At 46.7% G+C, this 22,885-nt stretch overlaps 1 protein-coding gene across 2 annotated transcripts in view; it reads left to right on the top strand.

Moving 5' to 3' along the window:
- Positions 1-21,217: 21,217 nt before the first annotated feature.
- The window catches only part of LOC137304699 (sorting nexin-27-like), an 89,854-nt gene continuing 88,186 nt past the window's right edge, over positions 21,218-22,885 (top strand). For both annotated transcript variants that reach the window (XM_067973363.1, XM_067973364.1), the window contains exon 1: positions 21,218-21,524. In XM_067973363.1, the coding sequence (XP_067829464.1) occupies positions 21,229-21,524 (296 nt within the window). In that variant the 5' untranslated portion in view covers positions 21,218-21,228. The remainder of the gene's footprint in view (positions 21,525-22,885) is intronic.

The raw sequence follows: 22,885 nt of genomic DNA, 5'->3' as shown, positions 1-22,885 counted from the left end.
CAGGCCAACCCTAGAGGGTTGGCAACCCCATATCGAGGCTGCCCCGAAACTGGACCTTGGGTCTTGTGGGCTTCATTTGGACAAGCTGCCAACTCCTGTCGCCCCCCACCCCTGCCCCCTCCCAGGCAACTCGCCCCTTGTCCAGAGGGGTGAATGTTGGGCTGCTTGCCACGCTGGCAGTGGCCTGGAGGTAAGTCCTGGGAGGGGGTGCAACAGCAACAGGTGGGGAGGCCAATCAGGAGTGCTGTAGAGTCGGGGAGCATCTCTGCTCCTCCTGGTTCCCACAGAAACTATCGGTGATTTATCTGTTTAAAACTAAACTTATATTTAATTGGAGGCCACCGAAGAATCCCCAGTCCCGACAGCTGCCCTGCCAATCACCAAGCAATCTGGCCAGGGGGACATAAAACAGGCATTAGGCCCCTCATTTACATCTGTAAGGGGCCTAATGCTTGTTTCAGGCGGCCGCCAGGGATGCCTGAAGAATGGCCCAATCCAAATATCGGGTCGGATGTTTTTCAGGCGTCCTTTGGGCGCAGGATGTTGGTCCTCTCAATGCGCTCATTTTACGCCCATAAAATGGGTGCAATGAGGCCCAATTTCTACCCCACGGATTCTACGAAGAGAAGGCATAGCCTTAAACTTAGAAGAGGGAGGGTGAGAGACACCCTGGAGCTAAGGACTCTATGCAGAGGTTGGTGAGTATAAGGAATGGACAATCACAGGAGTGAGTGGGGGCTGGAGAAAAATTTGATCGAGGGAATGGCAGGAATCATTGGATAAGCTATTTCCCACAAACTGGGACTGGCCAAATGGTCTTTTCCAGTCCTGTACATTCCTATTAAGTTCTTTCATTTCATCTCATGTATACCCATATTTCAGCAGGGCACACATTCAAGTTGCAACTTACAATTGAAAGCCTCGGTATCTTCCAAGAACTCCACATATAAAACCTTGTGATACAACTAATCTGCATGGTGCATGGTCACTTACTGACACACAGGGTGAGCGCAGGTTGGACACATGCCTATCACTGTGTATGTGTCCCTTCAACTTACCACATCTTAAGATTTTTGCTCTGTTGCATGGGAACAAACCTGAACTGGGGAAAGGCTCAGAAATTTCAAACTTTGACTCCCCTGGAGAAGGCTACCATTGGACATCCTTGCCTATAAGAGTGAGGAGGGAGTAGGCAAAGGTGGGAAACTAGAGTTCAGGGCGAGTACAATCCTTCTGGTATGTCTTGTCCTCCATTTCGAACAGCCATACACACAACTATACAAACATCGCACATAGTTTGCTGCAATGCAAGCTCTGTTAGAAGGGCAGCCTGTCAGCACTGCCAGTGGATCAGATCAAGACAGCACAACAGATCATCTGTGTATCTGTGTCCATCTCTCCAAAGCAGCAGGACAGCTACATACATCCTGCAGGTTGCAGTTAGTGAGCTTCAGAGAGTAGCAGCGGTGGGGCAGAGTAACGGTGAGGAGGAGCAAATGGTGGGGCAGAGTAACGGTGAGGAGGAGCAAATGGTGGGACAGAGTAACGGTGAGGAGGGGCAAATGGTAGGACGGAGCAAATGGTGGGACAGAGTAACAGTGAGAAGGAGCAAATGGTGGGACAGAGTAACAGTGAGAAGGAGCAAATGGTGGGACAGAGTAACGGTGAGAAGGAGCAAATGGTGGGACAGAGTAATGGTGAGAAGGAGCAAATGGTGGGACAGAGTAACGGTGAGGAGGAGCAAATGGTGGGACAGAGTAACGGTGAGAAGGAGCAAATGGTGGGACAGAGTAACGGTGAGAAGGAGCAAATGGTGGGACAGAGTAATGGTGAGAAGGAGCAAACGTTGGTGGCAGAGGAGGAACGGGAACCTACTGTGTTTAAAATGTTAAAAGGATTCGATAGGGTAGATACAGAGAAACTATTTCCTCTGGTGGGGGAATCCAGAACAAGGGGACATAATCTTAAAATTAGAGCCAGGACATTCAGGGATGAAATCAGAATGCACTTTTTTACGCATAAGGTAGTAGAAATCTGGAACTCGCTCCCCCAAAATGCTGTGGATTCTGGGGGACAATCGGAGCTTTCCATAATGAGATCGATAGATTTTTGTTAAGTAAGGGTATCAAGGGTTATGGAGCAAAGGCGGATTAATGGCATTGAGGTGCAGATCAGCCATGATCTGATTGAATGGCTGAGCAGGCTCGAGGGGCTGAATGGCCCACTCCTGTTCCTATGTTCGTACTGGCCAGATGCTCACAGGGCTGCCATCATTGACCTTTGGTGCTTTGGTAAGTACTGCCGTGCAGTGACATTGGGCGGCTGTGTCCTGCTCCTCTGCCCTTCAGTGGCAAAGCAAATTGAAGTGCTGATCATGCTGACCGGTTCATCAATCTCCTGTTTGATTCATGAGAGAGCAGCACACTCGCTGATACTGCAGGGCTAGCATGGAATGAACCTGGGGACATAGAGTTGAGGACCACAGTGACCTTGAATGCCACTGGTTGCAGTTGGCTGCAGATGCCCCTGCAGTAGATGCAAAAGCTCCTTGGGTTACCCAGAGCAAATGGAGGCAAATATTCTCAGTCATTGGCAGATAAGTGTGCTAAGACCTGCAAATATAGTTAGTTCCACAATGGCAGATACGGTGCACGCTAATCTCCCTGGCGTGCCTTCTTTCATCTTGTAGCACTTCAATCGTAAAACACGGTATTGGGAGATGCATCCAAACAAATAATAGATTGATTCCTGGGATGAGAGGGTTGTCCTATGATGAGAGATTAAGTAAAATGGGCCTATACTCTCTGGAGTTTAGAAGAATGAGAGGTGATCTCATTGAAACATATAAGATTCTGAGAGGGCTTGACAGGGTAGATGCTGAGAGGCTGTTTCCCCCCGCTGGAGAGTCTAGAACTAGGGGGCATAGTCTCAGGATAAGGGGTCGGACATTTAGGACTGAGATGAGGAGGAATTTCTTCACTCAGAGGGTTGTGAATCTTTAGAATTCTCTACCCCAGTGGGCTGTGGATGCTCAGTTGTTGAGTATATTAAAGACTGAGATGGATAGATTTTTGGAGTCTAAGGGAATCAAGGGATGGGGAGATCGGGTGGGAAAGTGGAGTTGAGGTCGAAGATCAGCCATGATCTTATTGAATGGTGGAGCAGGCTCGAGATGCCGAATGGCCTACTCCTGATCCTATTTCTTATGTTCTTAAATCACTGGTTAGGCCCCAGCTGGAGTATTGTGTCCAATTCTGGGCACCACACTTTAGGAAGGATGTCAAGGCCTTAGAGTGGATGCACAGGAGATTTGCTGGAATGGTACCAGGGATGAAAGACACCAGTTACATGGAGAGATTAGAGAATCTGGGGTTGTTCGTCTTAGAGCAGAGAAGGTTAAGGGGAGATTTGACTGAGGTGTTCAAAATCATGAAGGGTTTTGCTAGAGTAAACAAGGAGAAACGGTTTCCAGTGGCAGGAGGGTCGGTAACCAGAGGACACAGATTTACGGTGATTGACAAAAGAACCAGAGGTTACGCGAGGGAAAAGAAATTACGTTATGAGTTGTTATGATCTGGAATGCCCTGCCTGAAAGGGTGGTGGAAGCAGATTTAATAGTAACTTTCAAAAGGGAAATTGGATAAATACTTGAAAAGGAAAAATTTACAGGGCTCTTTCAAAGAACCAGCACAGGCACAATGGGCTGAATAGCCTCCTTTTGTGCTGTATCATTCTATGAGTCTAAGAAGGAGACCATTTGGCCCATCGTGCCTGTGCCAGCTCTTTGAAAGAGCTATCCAATTAGTCCCACTCCTCTGCTCTTTCCCCATAGTGCAAAAAAAATTCTCCTCCCCTCCCCCCGGTTCTTTTGTCAAGACCATTATATTTTCTTTCTCAAAGGTTGTGGTTCATATTGAGCAATGCCTCCTCATAGCTACTACCAGCCCCCTGGTACCTCACCCAATCTTCATATGGGAGCTGAGGCAGCAGAGGGCTCTTTGACTAGGGGAGCCATCACAATCAAGCTCAAAATTGCCTTTGTGTGGAGATTAAGATTGACAAATAGTTAAGAATTACTTACATTCTATACTATATTCCATTTTTAGATCATTTCTGTAGTTTAAAAACAGCTAAAATTAAAAGACTGCAAAAATGGCTGACAGTGTATCTGTAGAAAGTGGTTACGACAACATTCTCTAAGGCCAGCTGCACATGTTTACATTTAGATTCGCTTTATCACAACATCTGGAGACTCAGTTCTCTTTTTATGCCTTGCTAACCCAAACATATTAAGGAGGCCCAGGAACATCGTGATAGGGACTGGTACCGAGAATGGCTAAAGGGTTATGGAACGCAGATGCCTTTGGAGTAGTGCAGCTCCAAACTGTATAAATGAGGTAACATCATGGCCATGGGTTGGGAGATGAAGAAGGGAGGGTTGAGCTCGCCCGACTGTAACGCGTGTCTCTCTGCTGAGGCAAAGCGTCCTTTGCAATCTCGGTTTTGGCCGTGACTATATAATATCTAATCTTTAATAAACAGCAAGTGTTTAACATCCAAGAATTCATTCTGGACAATAAGCCCAGGACTGCAGCCGTGGACTATATCATTAGAAAATTCACATTGCTACCACCTTCACCTGATGTCCACACAAGGCCACTTCCAACTCGGATAGCGATAAGGAGCAGGAACACTGGCTGACTTCCTCCCATTCCTGTCACATGAATCCTGAGGCCAACTCTCACAGCCCCAACACTGTTCTGACAGAGCATGGTTTGAAGCTGGACCTTCCTGGTCTGTTTGACTCAGTCCCACTCACTACCAATGGGTCACTGGGGCAGTTCAGAGTACAATTTTAGTTTAATGCAGCAATTTTTTCAACGATGAAACAATGAATGCCATGTTTGCAGAGACTTGGATTTTATACTGAATCACTAATATGGAGACAGCTGCACTTTGGCCGAACTCTGCCCTTTCAAACTGCTGAGCGTAACAGTCCGATTAAGGACATCCTTGTGAATTAGGTGTCACAGGCGCAGTGGAAATCAACCAAGAAGGATTCTCTCAGCTGGAGACAGTTTCACGAATGTGCCCTGACCCAGGCATCGTGCTTTGGGTGCTAAACCTGGTGCTAACAGCAGGTGGAGCCAGAGAAGCAGAAACCAATAGAAAAATAAAATCATTGCTATCATTGGGGAGCAATAATGTTGGTTACTGCATGAAGTTCATTAAGTGTGGAAAGAAAGAAAGACTTGCATTTCTATAGCACCTTTCATGACCTCAGGTCGTCCCAAAGCCCTTTACAGCCATTGAACCTCTTGAAGTGTAGTCAACAGTTGTAATATAGGAAACGCGGCAGCCAATTTGGGCACAGCAAGATCCCACAATCAGCGCTGTGATAATCTGTTTTTAGGTTTTGGTTGAAAGATAAATATTGGCCAGGACACCGGAGAGAACTCCCCTGCTCTCCTTCGAAATAGTGCCTCGGGATCTTTTACGGTCCACCCGAGAGGGAAGACGGGGACTCGGATTAACATATCGGAAAGACGGCACCTCCGACAATGCAGCACTCCCTCAGTACTTGCACTGGAGTGTCAGCCTAGATTATGTGCTCAAGTCTCTGGAGTGGGACTTGAACCCACAACCTTCTAACTCAGAGGTGAGAGTGCTACCCACTGAGTCTTAAAACATTTGCTTTGCTCCTCAATTTGGTGTCACCCCCATGCACTGACACTCCACTGGTCAGAGCTACTACCTCCTTTAGAACTATTACTATTGATATCAACTCTTTCCCACTTACAGTTTAATTCATTTTATCCACAGAAAATAAAGGTCGAAAGAAAGTGCAGGTACACTTTAAAATGATGGCTGGATGCTTTATTCAGAGATAAAGAAATAACAGTTATTAAATAGTGCAGCCATTTCTGAAGAAGAAAGTTGCCAAAGTTAGAAATCAGATTTTTCAGGAACTACAAAGGAGGAACTAACTGTAGACAAATAACAATAGATATTATATCTAAAATATATTAAAACTCTGCATGCTCTTCCTGTTATTTGCTATTATAAATTCCTACGTCCACATTATAATGGAAGCTATCATGCTGTAATTGCACCCTCCCTGCAATGGGGGCCGCTGCAGGTTCCAATGAAGCAGCCGCACACCATTGATTCAACCAACAAAGACAAAGCTCCCTTGGTGTTGCCGCAAATGAGGGCTGTGGACTCTGGAGTCACATCTGTTGCTTGCCGCACGTCCTCGGAGATTGACCTCAGAGGAGGAGTGGAGATTTGATGTTTCTCAAACATTCTTCTTCTCAGTCAAACGCCGATGAGATCATAGAATCTTACAGCACATGGAGGAGGCCATGCGGCCCATCGTACCTGTGCTGGCTCTTTGAAAGAGCAATCCAATTAGTCCCGCTCCCTCGTTCTTTCCCCATAGCCCTGCAAATGAGATCTCGCTCTCATGACTCTGAAACTGGGGTAAGTTTCTCCTCGGCCTCCGCTGGGAATGGGGCACAACCTCACCCAATCCCCATTTTTCTGGCTCCTTCATGTACTGTGAATCACCAAGTTCCACATCCTCACCAACAAAATCTAATTCCTCCTTGGGTTAAAGTATCTGAGATGGTGCATGGGAATGAGAAAGCAAGCGAGGCAGGGGTGAGGTGCAGGAGGTTGTGCCCGAGAGACATCGGGCAGGTTCTAGGTCTTGGAGCTCATGAGTAGGCAGAACATCCTGTCCCTCATCATCATCATCATCATCACCCTAGTCGACGAGTACGATTGTCCTTCTCTCCTCCTCTTCATCATCATCTTCGTTCTCTTCCTCATCCACTGCCCCCCCCCCCCCCAGTAACTGTGATAGACCTCTAGGAAAGGAGGGTACAAGCTAAGAATAGCTGAGCTTTGGGACTAAGGAGACAGAGAAGAGTGCGGCAATGTGCTGCCAGAAATGTGTGGGTGGGCACTCACTAACCTTGCACCAGCACTGTGTCACCGATCTTACTATCGCCGCAGTGCAGCTACATGGCCTGCTTCTCATGGAGGGTGAGGCCTTTAATATCGGGGATGCCCCCCCTCAGGCGCTCTGATTCCCGCCGGCATTGTGCACAAGTTTCTCCTGCAACAAGATTGAGAGAATCTATCTATCAATTGATGACCGTCTCCCGTGTGACATCGGACAACTAATATAAGAGATCTGGTGCTATCACCTTGCCGAAGTGGAGGAAGGAGTGTTCAGGTTCTGCGTGTTAGGGACGATGGCAACACATACTGTAAGGTCCTAAGATAATATCCCGCAACTTCCCCACAACCAGAGTGCGATGTGAAAGGTTAGTTGTGCAGCTGTTAGTTTAGAGGGTGAGGAGTGTATTGGTGCCCAAGATGCCCAAGAAAGAAAAGGGAGAGTGGCTGGCATGTTACATTGCCTGCCTTTGTCAGGTCGCTGAACCTCTCGTGGCACTGATCTGCTGTTCCAGTGGTGGGAGAGCTGGCACTCAGTGCCAGTGCCACCTCCCTCCACCTGGCATGAGACACATTTTCTTGTGGCATCTTCCTGTGGAGACCCCCTCGCTGCTGAGCCTCCTTGAGAAGGATTTGGAAATCGGTCTCATTGAAGTCGTGTGCTCCTCTTTTGCACCTCAGTGAAATAACCTTCACCCTTCTTCAGCTGCCTCTGCCCAATCCTCAGGTGGAAGACATTTTTGCAAAGTGACAAACCGCTCATTTCAACCACCTCAGCGAGCAAAGCACTTTCCAACTTACCTGCTGCTCCCCCCAGCCTGGTGCTGTTGCGATTTTCAGCCAGGCTTGGCATTTTAATGGCTGGACTCTAATTTCCAAACACCCCCAGAGCAGTACTCCCATTTTACACAGGAGAACTGCTGATGGATATTTCAATAAGCCAACCCAGGAAACTCTGGTGAGATCAGCAGTGCAGAGCATTAGTGGGTGCTAGTCCTGCTTCTCTGGCGCAAATCTGACCCAATTCGCCGTGCAGAATTTCAAAGCCAGAGAGTTTAATAGATCTCACCCCTTACGAGGTGAAACAGTAATATTTGGAGAGAGCTGCTTCCTCCGTTCATTTCTGTTAATGGCTCGGTATTTGAAGAGATTAGAATCGTCTATTCCACTGTCCGTCAATCCACAACTTTTCAAACAATCTATCCCAGCCAGCAAGCAAACTTTTGACTTAATTAGTTTCTGATCAAAGGCTTTGAAACAATGAAAGAAATGCATTTAGGACAGATGTTTCCCACTGAGGAAAATTGCAGACAACCAGTAACATGTATTGGTCACCATGGGCCCGATTTTAACTTTGCTCCCCCCCCCCGGCAGAAGCTGGTGTGTTTCGGGGGGAGGGGGGGCAGTTAAAATAACAGGAACCAGTTACCCCCTCCAATCCCCATATTAATCTGCTCTCCTGAGCAGGCGAACGGGAGACCTATGGGAAAGCAGCGGGGTCCTGTTTTAAATATGCAATGATGTGGTCAGGACCTGATCTGCAATTTGTACTGGAGGCCTGAGCGGAGGAGGGGAGGGAGCGGGGGAGGGGAGTGTGGTGGGGGGCAGTGTCAGCTCCCCCATCAGGCTAAGCCTGCCGGGATAGGCCCAGAATATCAGTTTCAAATTTATTTTTCAGCTTTCCTTGTGGGCCAGGAGTGCTCCTCAGGACCTCACAAGGAAGTCTCGGGCCTCCCTTGCACTGGGCTCCCCCTCCCTTCCCCCGCATCGAGGCAGTCGGGCGGGAGTCCGCGTACTTTTATTTAAATCATTTTAACGGCAGGGTCTCCACGTCCCAGGCCTTGCCGGATTTTCCCCCCACACCCGCACTCCCCCCGCATCCTCCCCGCCTATATCGAGGCCCATGCCTCAAACTGTCCAAAGAACAGAGGGAGCGTCCCAAGCCCACTCAACAAGCTGAAGCTATTTTAAAATTGGATTCACCCAATCTGAAATCACAAAAAATAAAAGACAGATATTGTTTTTTTACATTCTTTCTCGGGATGTGGGCGTCGCTGGCAAGGCCGGCATTTATTGCCCATCCCTAGTTGCCCCTTGAGAAGGTGGTGGTGAGCCGCCTTCTTGAACCCCTGCAGTCCGTGTGGTGAAGATGCTCCCACAGTGCTGATAGGTAGGAAGCTCCAGGATTTTGACCCAGTGACCATGAAGAAATCTCCCAATTAGTCATAACCATTGGCTGGAAGAGATGTTGCAAGTGATTGGAATTTACATGCATGGCTGGAATGACAAGGTTGCTAATGGTCACAGCTTGAAATGTTCCATCACCACCAATACACACTTTACCCTCATTATTTCCATCCAGCCAGTTTCCTGAATATGTCATTAGTGCTTCAAACGAAAACATTCAAAAATATCAATAGTTGGCATGAACGAGATTGCAAATTGGTGCCTCAACACACTGTGCCCTAGAGCAATGACATGGATTTGTGAATTGCTCTGTAGTGAGTTCCTAATCTTGGTTCCACCATGAGGAGGAGGCACCAAGTGGATGTTAGGTATTTCCCCAGAAGAGTGGTGGATAAATCAGAGGTGTTACCCTGGGCTGCTCCATGTACCTTATGGTGGCTCACTCAGCGGTATATTGGGAGATACCTGAGGCTAAGCCACCTCCCGACTGTCTCAGCCTTGAAATTATATTTGGTTTTGGAGGAACCTTTTAAGTGAGAGGAAAAAAAGGGCAAAAAATTAATTTCAAAATCCACAGAATATAAGAAATAAGAACATAAGGAATAGGAGCAGGAATAGGCCACCCAGCCCCTCGAATCTGCTCCACCATTCAATAAGATCATGGCTGATCTTTTACCTCAACTCCACTTTCCCGCCCGATCCCCATATCTCTTGATTCCCTTAGTGTCCAAAAATCTATTGATCTCAGTCTTGAATATACTCAACGACTGAGCATCTTCAGTAGAGAATTCCAAAGATTCACAACCCTCGGGTGACTCTAGTCACCTGGACTCTCTGGGGCTCAAACCACCTGTGGTTGAGAGGACAGATGGCCAAACGATTCCTGGGTGTCTGACGTCACTGCTCTCTGCAACTTCAGAGCTCCACACCAAGGCACCATCGTGTGCAGAGAAACACCACTGCAAGCATCTAACAACAAAAGAGAAACTGGACCTTCTCTCAGAAGAAAGGAGCATTAAAGCATGAAAAAGAAAGATAGAAAGAAAGACTTGCATTTATATAGCATGTTTCAGGACCTCAGGACGACCCAAAGTGCTTTACAGCTAAGTAAGTACTTTTGAAGTGTAGTCACTGTTATAATGTAGGAAAAGCGGCAGCCAATTTGCGCACAGCAAGATCCCACAAACAGCAATGTGATAATGACCAGGTAACATCTGTTTTTATGATGTTGGTTGAGGGATAAATATTGGCCAGGACATCGGGGACAACTCCCCTGCTCTTCTTCGAAATAGTGCCATGGGATCTTTTACCTGAGAGGGCAGACGGGGCCTCGGTTTAACGTCTCATTCAAAAGACGGCACCTCCAGCAGTGCAGCACTCCCTCAGTACTGCACTGGAGTGTCAGCCTGGATTTTGTGTTCAAGTGTCTGGAGTGGAAGTTGAACCCACGACCTTTTAAAAGGAGAAGTGACCAACCAAGTGGATTTCACATAACAAGATTTTTCAGTGGGAAGGTTTTCAAAAGAATTTCATTACATTCTGTGACTCGGTTGACAGAGTCTTGTTCTTGAAGTTCTGCAGTTTGAACTATTGTTAACACAGGACACCTAGGGTAAGAAACCAATTCTTTCTTACACACTGAAATTTTCATGTTGAAATCCTAAACATGAGGCAGAGATGCAGAAAGTTCTCGGAAATTACATTTCATTTTTGAATAATACAAACTCATAACATTTTTTGTTTTTATTTGTTCTCGGGATGTGCGTGGTACTGGCAAAGCCATATTTGTAGTTGTCCTTTTTAGTTGTCCTAAGAAGGTGATGGTGACCCATCTCCTTTAATTGCTGCTGTCCTTGTGCTGATGGTGCTCCCACATTGGCGTTGGTAGGAAATTCCAGGATATTGACCCAACGATGATGAAGGAATGGCGGGTGATAAACGTCCAAGTCAGGATGGTGTGCGACTTGAAGAGGAACTTGGAGATGATGGTGTTCCCACGACATTGCTGTTTAACTTGTTATTTCCTGCTTTTCCTACTCTTTTGTCCTTTCCCAGTAGCTGCTAACCTCCACCCATCCTCTTTCAGCTCAGATGTTGGCAGCATGCCACTGTGTGACCTGGTCAATTAAAGTGACCCCATATTTTAAAATGTGCATTGCTTTTTTTAAAATTTTTCCCCAGATCACTATTTTCATCTCCATGCAACCTCCTGCTGGAAGGACGAGCAGGGATTTCTCTATTTTGCCTAAATCAGCCGCAAGAAATAAAGAACTTGCATTTTTACATCACCTTTCATGACCCCAGGATGTCCCAAAGTGCTTTACAGCCAATGAAGTGCGGTCATTGTTGTAATGTAGGAAACGCGGCAGCCAATTTGCGCACAGCAAGATCCCACGAACAGCAATGAGATCATCTGTTTTTAGGCATTGTACTATCTACAGGGTGCAATACAGCTACTCACCAAGGCCTCTTCGGCAGAACCTCCCAAACCCGCGACCGCTGCCACCTAGAAGGATAAGGACAGCAGATGCGTGGGAACACCATCACTTCAAGTTTGCCCTCCAAGTCTCACACCATCCCGACTTGGACATATATCACCGTTCCTTTATCGTCGCTGGGTCAAAATCCTTGAACACCCGACCTAAGAGCACTGTGGGAGAACCTTCGCCACACGGACTGCAGCGTCAAGGAGAAGGGCCCACCACCACCTTCTCAAGGGCAACTAGGGATGGGCAATAGATGACGGCCTTGCCACCGACACCCACATCCAGAGAAATAATTTTTTTTAAAATGCTTTTTTCCCATATGTCTCTGCAAAGCGCCTCAGGATGTTGTTTCGGCCTTAAAGGTGTTAGAGAGATGCAAGTTGTTGTTGTTGTTGCCGCTGCTGGTTCACAACAGGCAAAAACTGGCAGAATCTTTTCTAACTAACCAACTTTCTTTCTGGAAGACATGGACAACAGGAACCACAAGCTAAACAGGCAAAGTAATGACAATATAACATAGGAACATTGCCATCTAATATAAGAACATAAGAACGTAAGAAATAGGAGCCAGTGTAGGCCATGCGGCCCATCGAGCCTGCTCCGCCATTCAATGAGATCATGGCTGATCTTCAACCTCAACTCCACTTTACCGACCGATCCCCCCATCCCTTGATTCCCCTAGAGTTCAAAAATCTACCGATCTCAGCCTTGAATATACTCAACGACTGAGCATCCACAGCCCTCTGGGGTAGAGAATTCCAAAGATTCACAACCCTCTGAGAAATTTCTCCTCATCTCAGTCCTAAATGGCCGACCCCTTATCCTGAGACTATGCCCCCGAGTTCTAGACTCTCCAGCCAGGGGAAACAGCCTCTCAGCATCTACCCTGTCAAGCCCTCTCAGAATCTTATATGTTTCAAGGAGATCACCTCTCATTCTTCTAAACTCCAGAAACCATAGGCCCATTCCACCCAAACACTCCTCATATGACAAACCCTCTCATCCCAAGAATCAATCCAGTGAACCTTTGTTGCACTGCCTCTAAGGCAAGTATATCCTTCTTAGGTAAGGAGACCAAAACTGTACACAGTATTCCAGGTGTGGTTTCACCAAGGCCTGTACAATTGCAACAAGATTTCCTTACTCTTGTACTCCAACCCCCTTGCAATAAAGGCCAATATGTCATTTGCCTTCCTAATTGCTTGCTGGACCTGCATGTTAACTTTCTGTGCTTCGTGTACAAGGACACCCAAATCCCTCTGAACACCAACATTTAATAGTTTCTCACCATTTAAAAAATATTCTGTTTTTCTATTCTTCCGACCAAAGTGAATAACCTCACATTTCCCCACATTATACTCCATCTGCCTCCTTCTTGCCCATTCATTTAACCTGTCTATATTCCTTTGCAGACTCTTTGTGTCCTCCTCACAGCTTACTTTCCCACCTAGCTTTGTATCATCAGCAAACTTGGATACATTACATTCGATCCCTTCATCTAAGTTATTAACATAGATTGTAAATAGCTGAGGCCCAAGCACCGATCCTTGCAGCATCCCACCAGTTACAGCCTGTCAACCTGAAAATGACCCGTTTATTCCTATTCTCTGTTTTCTGTCCGTTAACCAATCCTCAATCCATGCTAAAAATTACCCCCAGCCCCAAGAGCCCTAATCTTGTGTAACAACCTTTTGTGTGGCACTTTTTTTTTGTTCATGGGATGTGGGCGTCACTGGCTAGGCCAGCATTTATTACCCATCCCTAATTGCCCTTGAGAAGGTGGTGGTGAGCCGCCTTCTTGAACCGCTGCAGTCCGTGTGGTGAAGGTTCTCCCACAGTGCTGTTAGGAAGGGAGTTCCAGGATTTTGACCCAGCGACAATGAAGGAACGGTGATACATTTCCAAGTCGGGGTGGTGTGTGACTTGGAGGGGAACGTGCAGGTGGTGTTGTTCCCATGTGCCTCCTGCCCTTGTCCTTCTAGGTGGTAGAGGTCGCAGGTTTGGGAGGTGCTGTCGAAGAAGCCTTGGCAAGTTGCTGCAGTGCATCCTGTGGATGGTACACACTGCAGCCATAGTGCGCCGGTGATGAAGGGAGTGAATGTTTAGGGTGGTGGATGGGGTGCCAATCAAGCGGGCTGCTTTGTGCTGGATGGTGTCGAGCTTCTTGAGTGTTGTTGGAGCTGCACTCATCCAGGCAAGTGGAGAGTATTCCATCACACTCCTGACTTGTGCCTTGTAGATGGTGGAAAGGCTTTGGGGAGTCAGGAGGTGAGTCACTCGCCGCAGAATACCCAGCCTCTGACCTGCTCTTGTAGCCACAGTATTTATGTGGCTGGTCCAGTTAAGTTTCTGGTCAATGGTGACCCCCAGGATGTTGATGGTGGGGGATTCGGCGATGATATTGCCGTTGAATGTCAAGGGAAGATGGTTAGACTCTCTTTTGTTGGAGATGGTCATTGCCTGGCACTTGTCTGGTGTGAATGTTACTTGCCACTTATCAGCCCAAGCCTGGATGTTGTCCAGGTCTTGCTACATGCGGGCTCGGACTGCTTCATTATCTGAGGGGTTGTGAATGGAACTATGCTTTCTGGAATACCTTTTGAATACCTTTTGAAAATCTAAATATACTACATCCACTGGCTCCCCTTTATCTACCCTGCTAGTCAGATCCTCAAAAAACTCTAATAAATTTGTCAAACACGATTGCCCTTTCATAAAACCATGTTGACTCTGCCTAATCATATTATGATTTTCTAAGTGCCCTGTTATTACCTTAATAATGAATTCCAGCATTTTCCCGACAACTGATGTAAGGCTAACTGGCCTGTAGTTCCCTATTTTCTCTCTCCCTCCTTTTTTGAATAGCGGTGTTACATTTGCTACCTTCCAATCCACTGGGACCGTTCTAGAATCTAGGGAATTTTGGAAGATCACAACCAATGCAACCACTATCTCTGCAGCCACCTCTTTTAGAACCCCAGGATGTAGGCCATCAGGTCCAGGGGATTTGTCAGCTTTTAGTTCTATTAATTTCTCCAGTACTTTTTATTTACTAATATTAATTACTTTAAGTTCCTCACTCTCACTGGACCCTTGGTTCCCCACTATTTCTGGTATGTCTTTTGTGTCCTCTACAGTGAAGACAGTAGAATAACTATAACAGAACCCACAGGAATCACAAGCACAGCAACCATGAGCAACTGAGTAACAATCTAACAAGGCATCACAACAGAAACCACAATCAAAATAGAAAGAGCAACAAAGGCTTGAACAACAACAAAAACAAGAAACACATTAAGAACCAAGGTATGAATTCCTGCCACAGTGAGAAACAGATTCAGAACATGGCATAAGCCCCAGCCACAGTGGGAAGTACATTAAGACCCATGGCATAGACCCCAGCCACAGTGGGAAGTACATTAAGACCCATGGCATAGACCCCAGCCACAGTGGGAAGTACATTAAGACCCATGGCATAGACCCCAGCCACAGTGGGAGTACATTAAGAGCCATGGCATAAGCCCCAGCCACAGTGGGAAGTACATTAAGAGCCATGGCATAAGCCCCAGCCATAGAGGGAAGTACATTAAGACCCATGGCATAGACTCCAGCCACAGTGGGAAGTACATTAAGAGCCATGGCATAAGCCCCAGCCACAGTGGGAAGTACATTAAGAGCCATGGCATAAGCCCCAGCCACAGTGGGAAGTACATTAAGAGCCATGGCATAAGCCCCAGCCACAGACGGAAGTACATTAAGACCCATGGCATAAGCCCCAGCCACAGTGGGAAGTACATTAAGAGCCATGGCATAAGCCCCAGCCACAGACGGAAGTACATTAAGACCCATGGCATAGACACCAGCCACAGTGGGAAGTACATTAAGACCCATGGCATAGACCCCAGCCACAGTGGGAAGTACATTAAGAGCCATGGCATAAGCCCCAGCCACAGTGGGAAGTACATTAAGAGCCATGGCATAAGCCCCAGCCACAGTGGGAAGTACATTAAGAGCCATGGTATAAGTCCCAGCCACTGTGGGAAGTACATTAAGAACCATGGCATAAACCCAGCCACAGTAGGAAGTACATTAAGACCCATGGGATAAACCCAGCCACTGTGGGAAGTACATTAAGAGCCATGGCATAAACCCAGCCACAGTGTGAAGTACAGCAGACACCAAGAAATGAACCATAACATAAAATGCAGCAGAATCAAACAAGGGAATTGAAACAGAAATGAGAACCGAAACACCAGGAACGAGAACCACAACAGAAGTTGAAAAGGGAATCAGAAAAAATCATGACCTAAAGAGGAAAAGAAGCATTAGTTATAAACATAGCCAGAGGAACCACAAAAGGAACAACTAAACTTTTCGAATCCACAACCAAAACCACAACCACAACCGAATCTATAGAGAACTTACCATTTGCAAAAATCATTTAGCGCAATTGCACATTATCCCTGAGAAAATCACGGGAGGTTTTTTTTGCGATTTTATATTTCTCTACATTACGACAGTGGCTACAATTCAAAAGTACTCCATTGGCTGTGAAGCAGTTTGGGACGTCCTGAGGTCGTGAAAGGTGCTATATGAAAAGGTGCAAATTATTTCCTTCTTAAATGTACTCTCCCCGACACATTTGACATAAGGCTACTTAATATAACTCAATGCATCATATAGATAAATATTATCCAAATATAGTGATCTAATATTTACTGTCAGAGCTGGCAACACTGGTTAAATGCTGAGAATGACATTTATGATCAGTATGATTGTAAACCTATCTGTGTACATGGATGGACCACTCTATTTTGAAGAGTGACAAAGTCGATTGCATCTGTATAAAATTCCCATCAAATTCCCTTCCCATTCTCTCCCTAAAGCATTGACTCAGGCCAATGTACAATTCCAAGGGCAACAGCCATTCTCTCGTACCTTACCCAAATGGTGGCTCTTTATCTGCACTGGTTAAAGGAGCCTGGAATAGTCCACTATGTTGTTAGAACATAAGAATTAGAAGCAGGAGTAGGCCATTCGGCCCCTCGAACCTGCTCCACCATTCAATCAGATCATGGCTGATCTTCGACCTCAACTCCACTTTCCCGCCTGATCCCCATATCCCTTGATTCCCCTTGAGTCCAAAAATCTATCGATCTCAGCCTTGAATATACTCAACGACTGAGCGTCCACAGCCCTCTGGGGTAGAGAATTCCAAAGATTCACAACCCTCTAGGTGAAGAAATTCCTCCTCATCTCAGTCTTAAATGGCCAACCCATTATGCTGAGACTAAACCCCCTAATTCTAGACTCTCCAAACAGGGGAAACAACCTCTCAGCATTTACCCTGTCTAGCCCCCTCAGAATCTTATATATTTTTATGAGAGGAAAGATTGAGTAGAATGGGCCTATACTCTCTGGAATTTAGAACAATGAGAGGTGATCTCATTGAAACATATAAGATGCTGAGGGAGCTTGACAGAGTAGATGCTGAGAGGCTGTTCCCCCTGGCTGGAGAGTCTAGAACTAGGGGACATAGTCTCAGGATAAGGGGTCGGCCATTTAGGACTGAGATGAGGAGAAATTTTTTCATTCAGAGGGTTGTGAATCTTTAGAATTCTCTACCCCAGGGGGCAGTGGATGCTCAGTCGTTGAGTATATTCAAGGCTGAGATGGATAGATTTTTGGACACTGAGGGAATCAAGGAGTATGGAGATTGAGCGGGAAAGTGGAGTTGAGGTCAAAGATCAGCCATGATCTGATTGAATGGCGGAGCAGGCTCCAGGGGCCATGTGGCCTACTCCTGCTCCTATTTCTTATGTTCTTATGTTCTGATGAAAAGTCATCAACCTGAAACGTTAGCCCTACCTTCCTCTCGCCATAGAGGCTGCCTGACCTGCTAAGTGTTCTCAGCGTTTTCTTTTTTTATTTCAGATTTCCAGCATCTGCAGTATTTTGCTTTTTTGTTTTTGTTGGGAAAGTGTGTAATAGGGAGGTGTGCAAACAGGACCATCAGGAATATAGGAACTTTGGAACAGGAGTAGGCCATTCAGCCCTACGAGGCTGCTCCACCATTCAATTAGATCATGGATGAGCTGTACCTCCAACCCGTCGTTGCTCCATATCTCTTGATACCCTTACCTCACAAAAAACAGTCTTGAAAGCTCCAATTGTTCTCCAGGATCCACAACCTTTTGGGGGAGAGAGTTCCAGATTTCTACTAACCTTTGTGTGAAAAAGTGCTTCCTGATTTTGCTGCCTGAATGGCCTGGCTTTAATTTTAAGATGATATCCCCTTATTGTTGGTCCTCCCACCAGTGGAAATAGTTTCTCTCTATCTACCCTATCAAATCCTTGAAACATTTTAAACATTACCATCAGATCACCCCTCAATCTTCTATACTCAAGGGAATACAAGCCAGGTTTTTGCAACCTGTCCTCATAACTTAAAATTCTGGTGAATCGGCACTGCACCCCTTCCAAGGCCAATATATCCAGAGGTATATATAGAGGTATTCAGAACCATTAAGGGTTAGATAGAGTAGATGGAGAGAAACTGTTCCCATTGGCAGAAGGGTCAAGGACCAGAGGACATAGATTTAAGGTGATTGGCAAAAGAACCAAAGGTGACATGAGGAAAAACGTTTTTACACAGCGAGTGGTTAGGATCTGGAACGCACTGCCCGAGGGGGTGGTGGAGGCAGATTCAATCATGGCCTTCAAAAGGGAACTGGATAAATACTTGAAAGTAAAAAATCTGCAAGGTTATGTGGAAAGGGCGGGGAAGTGGGACTAGCTGGATTGCTCTTGCATAGAGTTGGTGCGGACTCGATGGGCCGAATGGCCTCCTTCCGTGCTGTAGCCTTTCTATGATTCTATGATATCCTTCATGGAGTGTGGTCCCCAAAGCTGAATACAATACTTTAGATGGGGCCTGACAAAGGCTCTGTACAACTGAAGCACAGCTTCCTCCCCTTTGTATTCCAGCTGTGAGTTTCAGCTCCATTTGGAGGCAAGTAAAACAATTTGGCCTCACCGCTGATTATTCGATGTCTGCCTCTCCGAACTCAGTGATCCCCCCAGCCCACTGGCATTTCATTCAACCAGCACTTCAGTCAGCTGACAGACTCAGCTGTTCTATCAATTGTTGGAAATTATTTCAGTTCTGTTTGCGTGTTGGTGGAACAGCTGAGTCATTAAGTGGAGTGAAGTAGCATACAGTTGGGGGAGATGGCCAGGTTGGGTGGTGTGCAGTGAGCTGTTCTGTCGAGGCAAGGGAATGACAAGATTTCAACATGGGAATGATAAGCAAAAGGCCAGGCTTCAAAAACATAGAAACACAGGGTACAAATTAATGAATGCAAAAATTCAGACGAGAATTTACTCTTAAGGACCGAGAAACTAGATAGAAACTGGTGGGAGAGCCAAGAACAAGGAGGTGTAACCTTAAAATTAGAGCTAGGCCATTCAGGGGCGATGTCAGGAAGCACTTCTTTACACAAAGGGCAGTGGAAATCTGGAACTGTCTCCCGCAAAAAGCTGTTGCGGCTGGGGGTCAATTGAAATAGTCAAAACTGAGATCGTTAGATTTTTTTTAAGTAAAGGTTATTAAGGGGTATGAAGCCAATAACCTTTACTTAAAAAATAGATGGAGTTGAGAATGGCAGAATAGACTCGAGGGGCTGAATGGCCTACTCCTGTTCCTATGTTCTGAAAAGGTTCAAATAGACTACAAACCCAGATTGAAAGCTCAAGGAGTTACAGACCTTGAGGAGCTTGTGATTGATGGCTCATTCTAAAGACACTGAATGGAGCTTTAAAAACCAAAAGACTTTGGAAAATAACTTGATTTCCACTAAACACAATCTCCTCAAAGTACAGGAGAAATGAGCTGAAAAGAAGTTGGAAAGTGGTCAAGATGGTCCTGTATGACATTCCAATTCTCCTTTCAATGGCTAATATACAGTACCGCCTGTTCCAACGACCAAGTACAATGATAGCCATCCACATGGTATTGATTTACGATGCAATGTTTTAATGGACCAGTTTTTGTTTTGTTGTTATTGATTTCCTCAGGCTTGGCTCAGTGGTAACGTTCTCACTTCTGAGTTAGAAAGTTGTGGGTTCAAGTCCGACTTCAGCATATAATTTTGGCTGGCATTTCAGTGCAGTACCGAGGGAGAGCTGCACTGTCGGAGGTGTTGTCTTTTGGATGAAACATTAAACCGAAGCCCTTCTGCTCGCTCAGGTGGACATAAAAGATCCCATGGTACTATTTCCAAGAAGAGCAGGGGAGTTCTCCCATTGTCCAGGCCAACATTGAACCCTCAAACGACACGAGCAAAAACAAATTATCTGGTCATTTCTCTCATTGCTGTTGGTGGGAGCTTGCTGTGCGCACATTGGCTGCCACGTTTCCTACATTACAACAGTGACAACACTTCAAAAGTGTCAATAGGGTAAAGTTTCTCTATTGTGCAATAGAGTATTGCAGTGGTTGTATGTTATCTCTGAAAACTGCAGGCAGTGGGGTAGACTGCAAATTAATTTGTGTCTCAGCACATGAAAATTTTTACAAAGAATATGTCTAGCTGGTCATAAAGCATTTTCTGGGCTGGTATGTTTCTCTTTGATACCAAGGTGTGAGCGAATATACAGTACTGCCTATTCTAACTGCCAAGTGCAATGGTTGCCACCCACATGGTATTGATTTACCATTATATGTAGTAATGGGCCAGTTCTTGTTTTGCTGTTATTTACTTATTCTGCCTTGGTCGCACTCTCCTCTCTGAGTCAGAAAGTCATGGATTCCAGCTCTACTCCAGGTCTTGAGGACATAACCTAGGCTGACACTTCAGTGCAGAATTGAGGGAGTGCCCCACTGCTGGAGATGTCATTGTTTGGATGAGATGTTAAATTCACCCCCTCTGCCCTTTCAGGTGGACATAAAAAATATCAAGCTACTATTTGAAGAACAGCAGAGTAGTTCTTCAAATGCTCGTGTCCTGGGTAGATTATCTGGTCATTTATCTCATTGCTGTTTGTGGGACCTTGCTGTGCACAAGTTGGCTTGCCTTGTTTCCTGCATTACAACAGTGACTATACTTAAAAAAGTACTTGATTGGCTGTAAAGTCCTTTTGGAGTGTTCTGCGGCCGTGAAAGATGGAAATTAGTCTGTTAGATTTGAGATGGATTTGATAGCTCACAAGCCAGATGTAAAGTAAATATATATTTAGAAACAAAGCATATCAAACTTCAGGTTGATGAAATAGATTGCAAAACTTCTGACCAAGTATACTTTTACTAGTTAAAATACCAATGGGAATACTAGTATATCCCAGTGATGATTTAACAGTATTCAATGTCTTTCTCTGGCTGGTGAATTTGGAAAGTTCATCAAATCTGCCCTGGATGCCTTAATTAAAGATGGCTGCCGTCCCTGCACGGTAAACGCGGGGTGTGAACATTGTGCGTTACAGCAACGCGTCCGGCAGGAGGTGACACTTCGATGTTTGGTTCCGCGCTTTTGCTGCTGGTTCACGTGATGGTATGAGCGTGTGTAGCAGTGTGTGATGTCCGTGCTGGAAGATGGCGGACGAGGTCGACAGCAGCGGGAGGCGGTTGGGCTCCGGCTCCGATTCCGAAGGGCCGCCGCCCCCCCCCTCCTCCTCCTCCGTTAATCTCACCCGGGGCCCCCGGCTCGTCAGGATCATCAAGTCGGAAACCGGTTACGGCTTCAACGTGCGGGGCCAGGTGAGCGAAGGCGGGCAGCTGAGGAGCATCAACGGGGAGCTGTACGCGCCGCTCCAGCACGTCAGCGCCGTGTTACCGGGCGGAGCGGCCGAGAGAGCCGGCGTCCGCAAAGGAGATCGTATTCTGGAAGTGTAAGTAACCCGGCGGCCGCCGCAGCCCCAACAAACCGGCCAGGGGGGTAGGGGAAGGGGGAAAAACACCGGCCCCACCGAGAAACGAAGCGGGGCTTGGCCGGTTCGCGGGATAATATCAGAGTGGGGTCGCCCGAACGGGGGACTGCGACTGGAGCCCGTGGGGGGGGGTGGGAGAGTCTGGGTTCATGGAGTTAAAGTTGACAGGAGGAGGGCAGAGCGGGGCCGGGAAGATTGCCCGCCCCCTGGGAGAGGACTGCGGTTCCCGAACTCTCAACGAATTCGCGGTTCGGAGCTTCGGACCGGGCTGGGTTGCGGGGAGCCTGAGCCTGTGGGGTCAGTCCCAGTTTGAGGGAGAGGGTGAGAGACCCGACATCTCTTTCAACCTTCCGCCCCCACCAGGAGGAACCTCTTCCCGCCACTTGGCCCCTTGCCCCCCTTTGCCCTTTGCCCCTTGCCCCCCTTTGCCCCTTGCCCCCCTTTGCCCCTTGCCCCCCTTTGCCCCTTGCCCCCCTTTGCCCCTTGCCCCCCTTTGCCCCTTGCCCCCCTTTGCCCCTTGCCCCCCTTTGCCCCTTGCCCCCCTTTGCCCCTTGCCCCCCTTTGCCCCTTGCCCCCCTTTGCCCCTTGCCCCCCTTTGCCCCTTGCCCCCCTTTGCCCCTTGCCCCCCTTTGCCCCTTGCCCCCCTTTGCCCCTTGCCCCCCTTTGCCCCTTGCCCCCCTTTGCCCCTTGCCCCCCTTGCCCCCCTTTGCCCCCCTTGCCCCCCTTTGCCCCTTGCCTGGTTGAATCTTGGGACATTCCCATTCATTGTTCCTGCCTGTAGTAATGTCCACGGCATTGGATATTTTGAGGCTGGAACTTGCAAAAAAAAATGATGAAAATGAAAGCTATAAACTAACCCTGCTCGTAACAGGAGTGAGGCGTCTTAAAATGTGACTCCCGCTTCAGTTGCTGGTAAAATTATTAATATTGCCCGAGATGTTTGTGCGTGATTTATAAGGCAATAACTTCATTGATGATGTAAATGTCCAGAATAAAGCTGAAAGGGTTGCCATTGGAAACCAGATTATTTGCAGTTTCTCCCACTTAGCCATACATATAATAATTATACAATGGTTATGAGACCTCACAAAGATTGATTCCTTCATAATTTAATATGTGAACTATTGGGAAATACTACTCATTTATGTATTACTGATTTATGAAAAGCTATCCTAAAATAATGGAATATCAACGCAGGAGGTGGCTGAAGGAGCTGTCTATTTATTCATTCCCCTGCCCTTTCAGATTTTTCTTTTTTCAAATATTTATTCACTTCTCTTCTAAACGCTACTGTGGATTCTACTCCCATCACAGTTTCTGGC

This window comes from Heptranchias perlo, chromosome 38 (genome assembly GCF_035084215.1).
Source record: "Heptranchias perlo isolate sHepPer1 chromosome 38, sHepPer1.hap1, whole genome shotgun sequence".
In the NCBI taxonomy this organism is placed as follows: domain Eukaryota; kingdom Metazoa; phylum Chordata; class Chondrichthyes; order Hexanchiformes; family Hexanchidae; genus Heptranchias; species Heptranchias perlo.
Note: the sequence above shows the minus strand (reverse complement) of the source record. Positions and strands in the feature narration are given on the sequence as shown.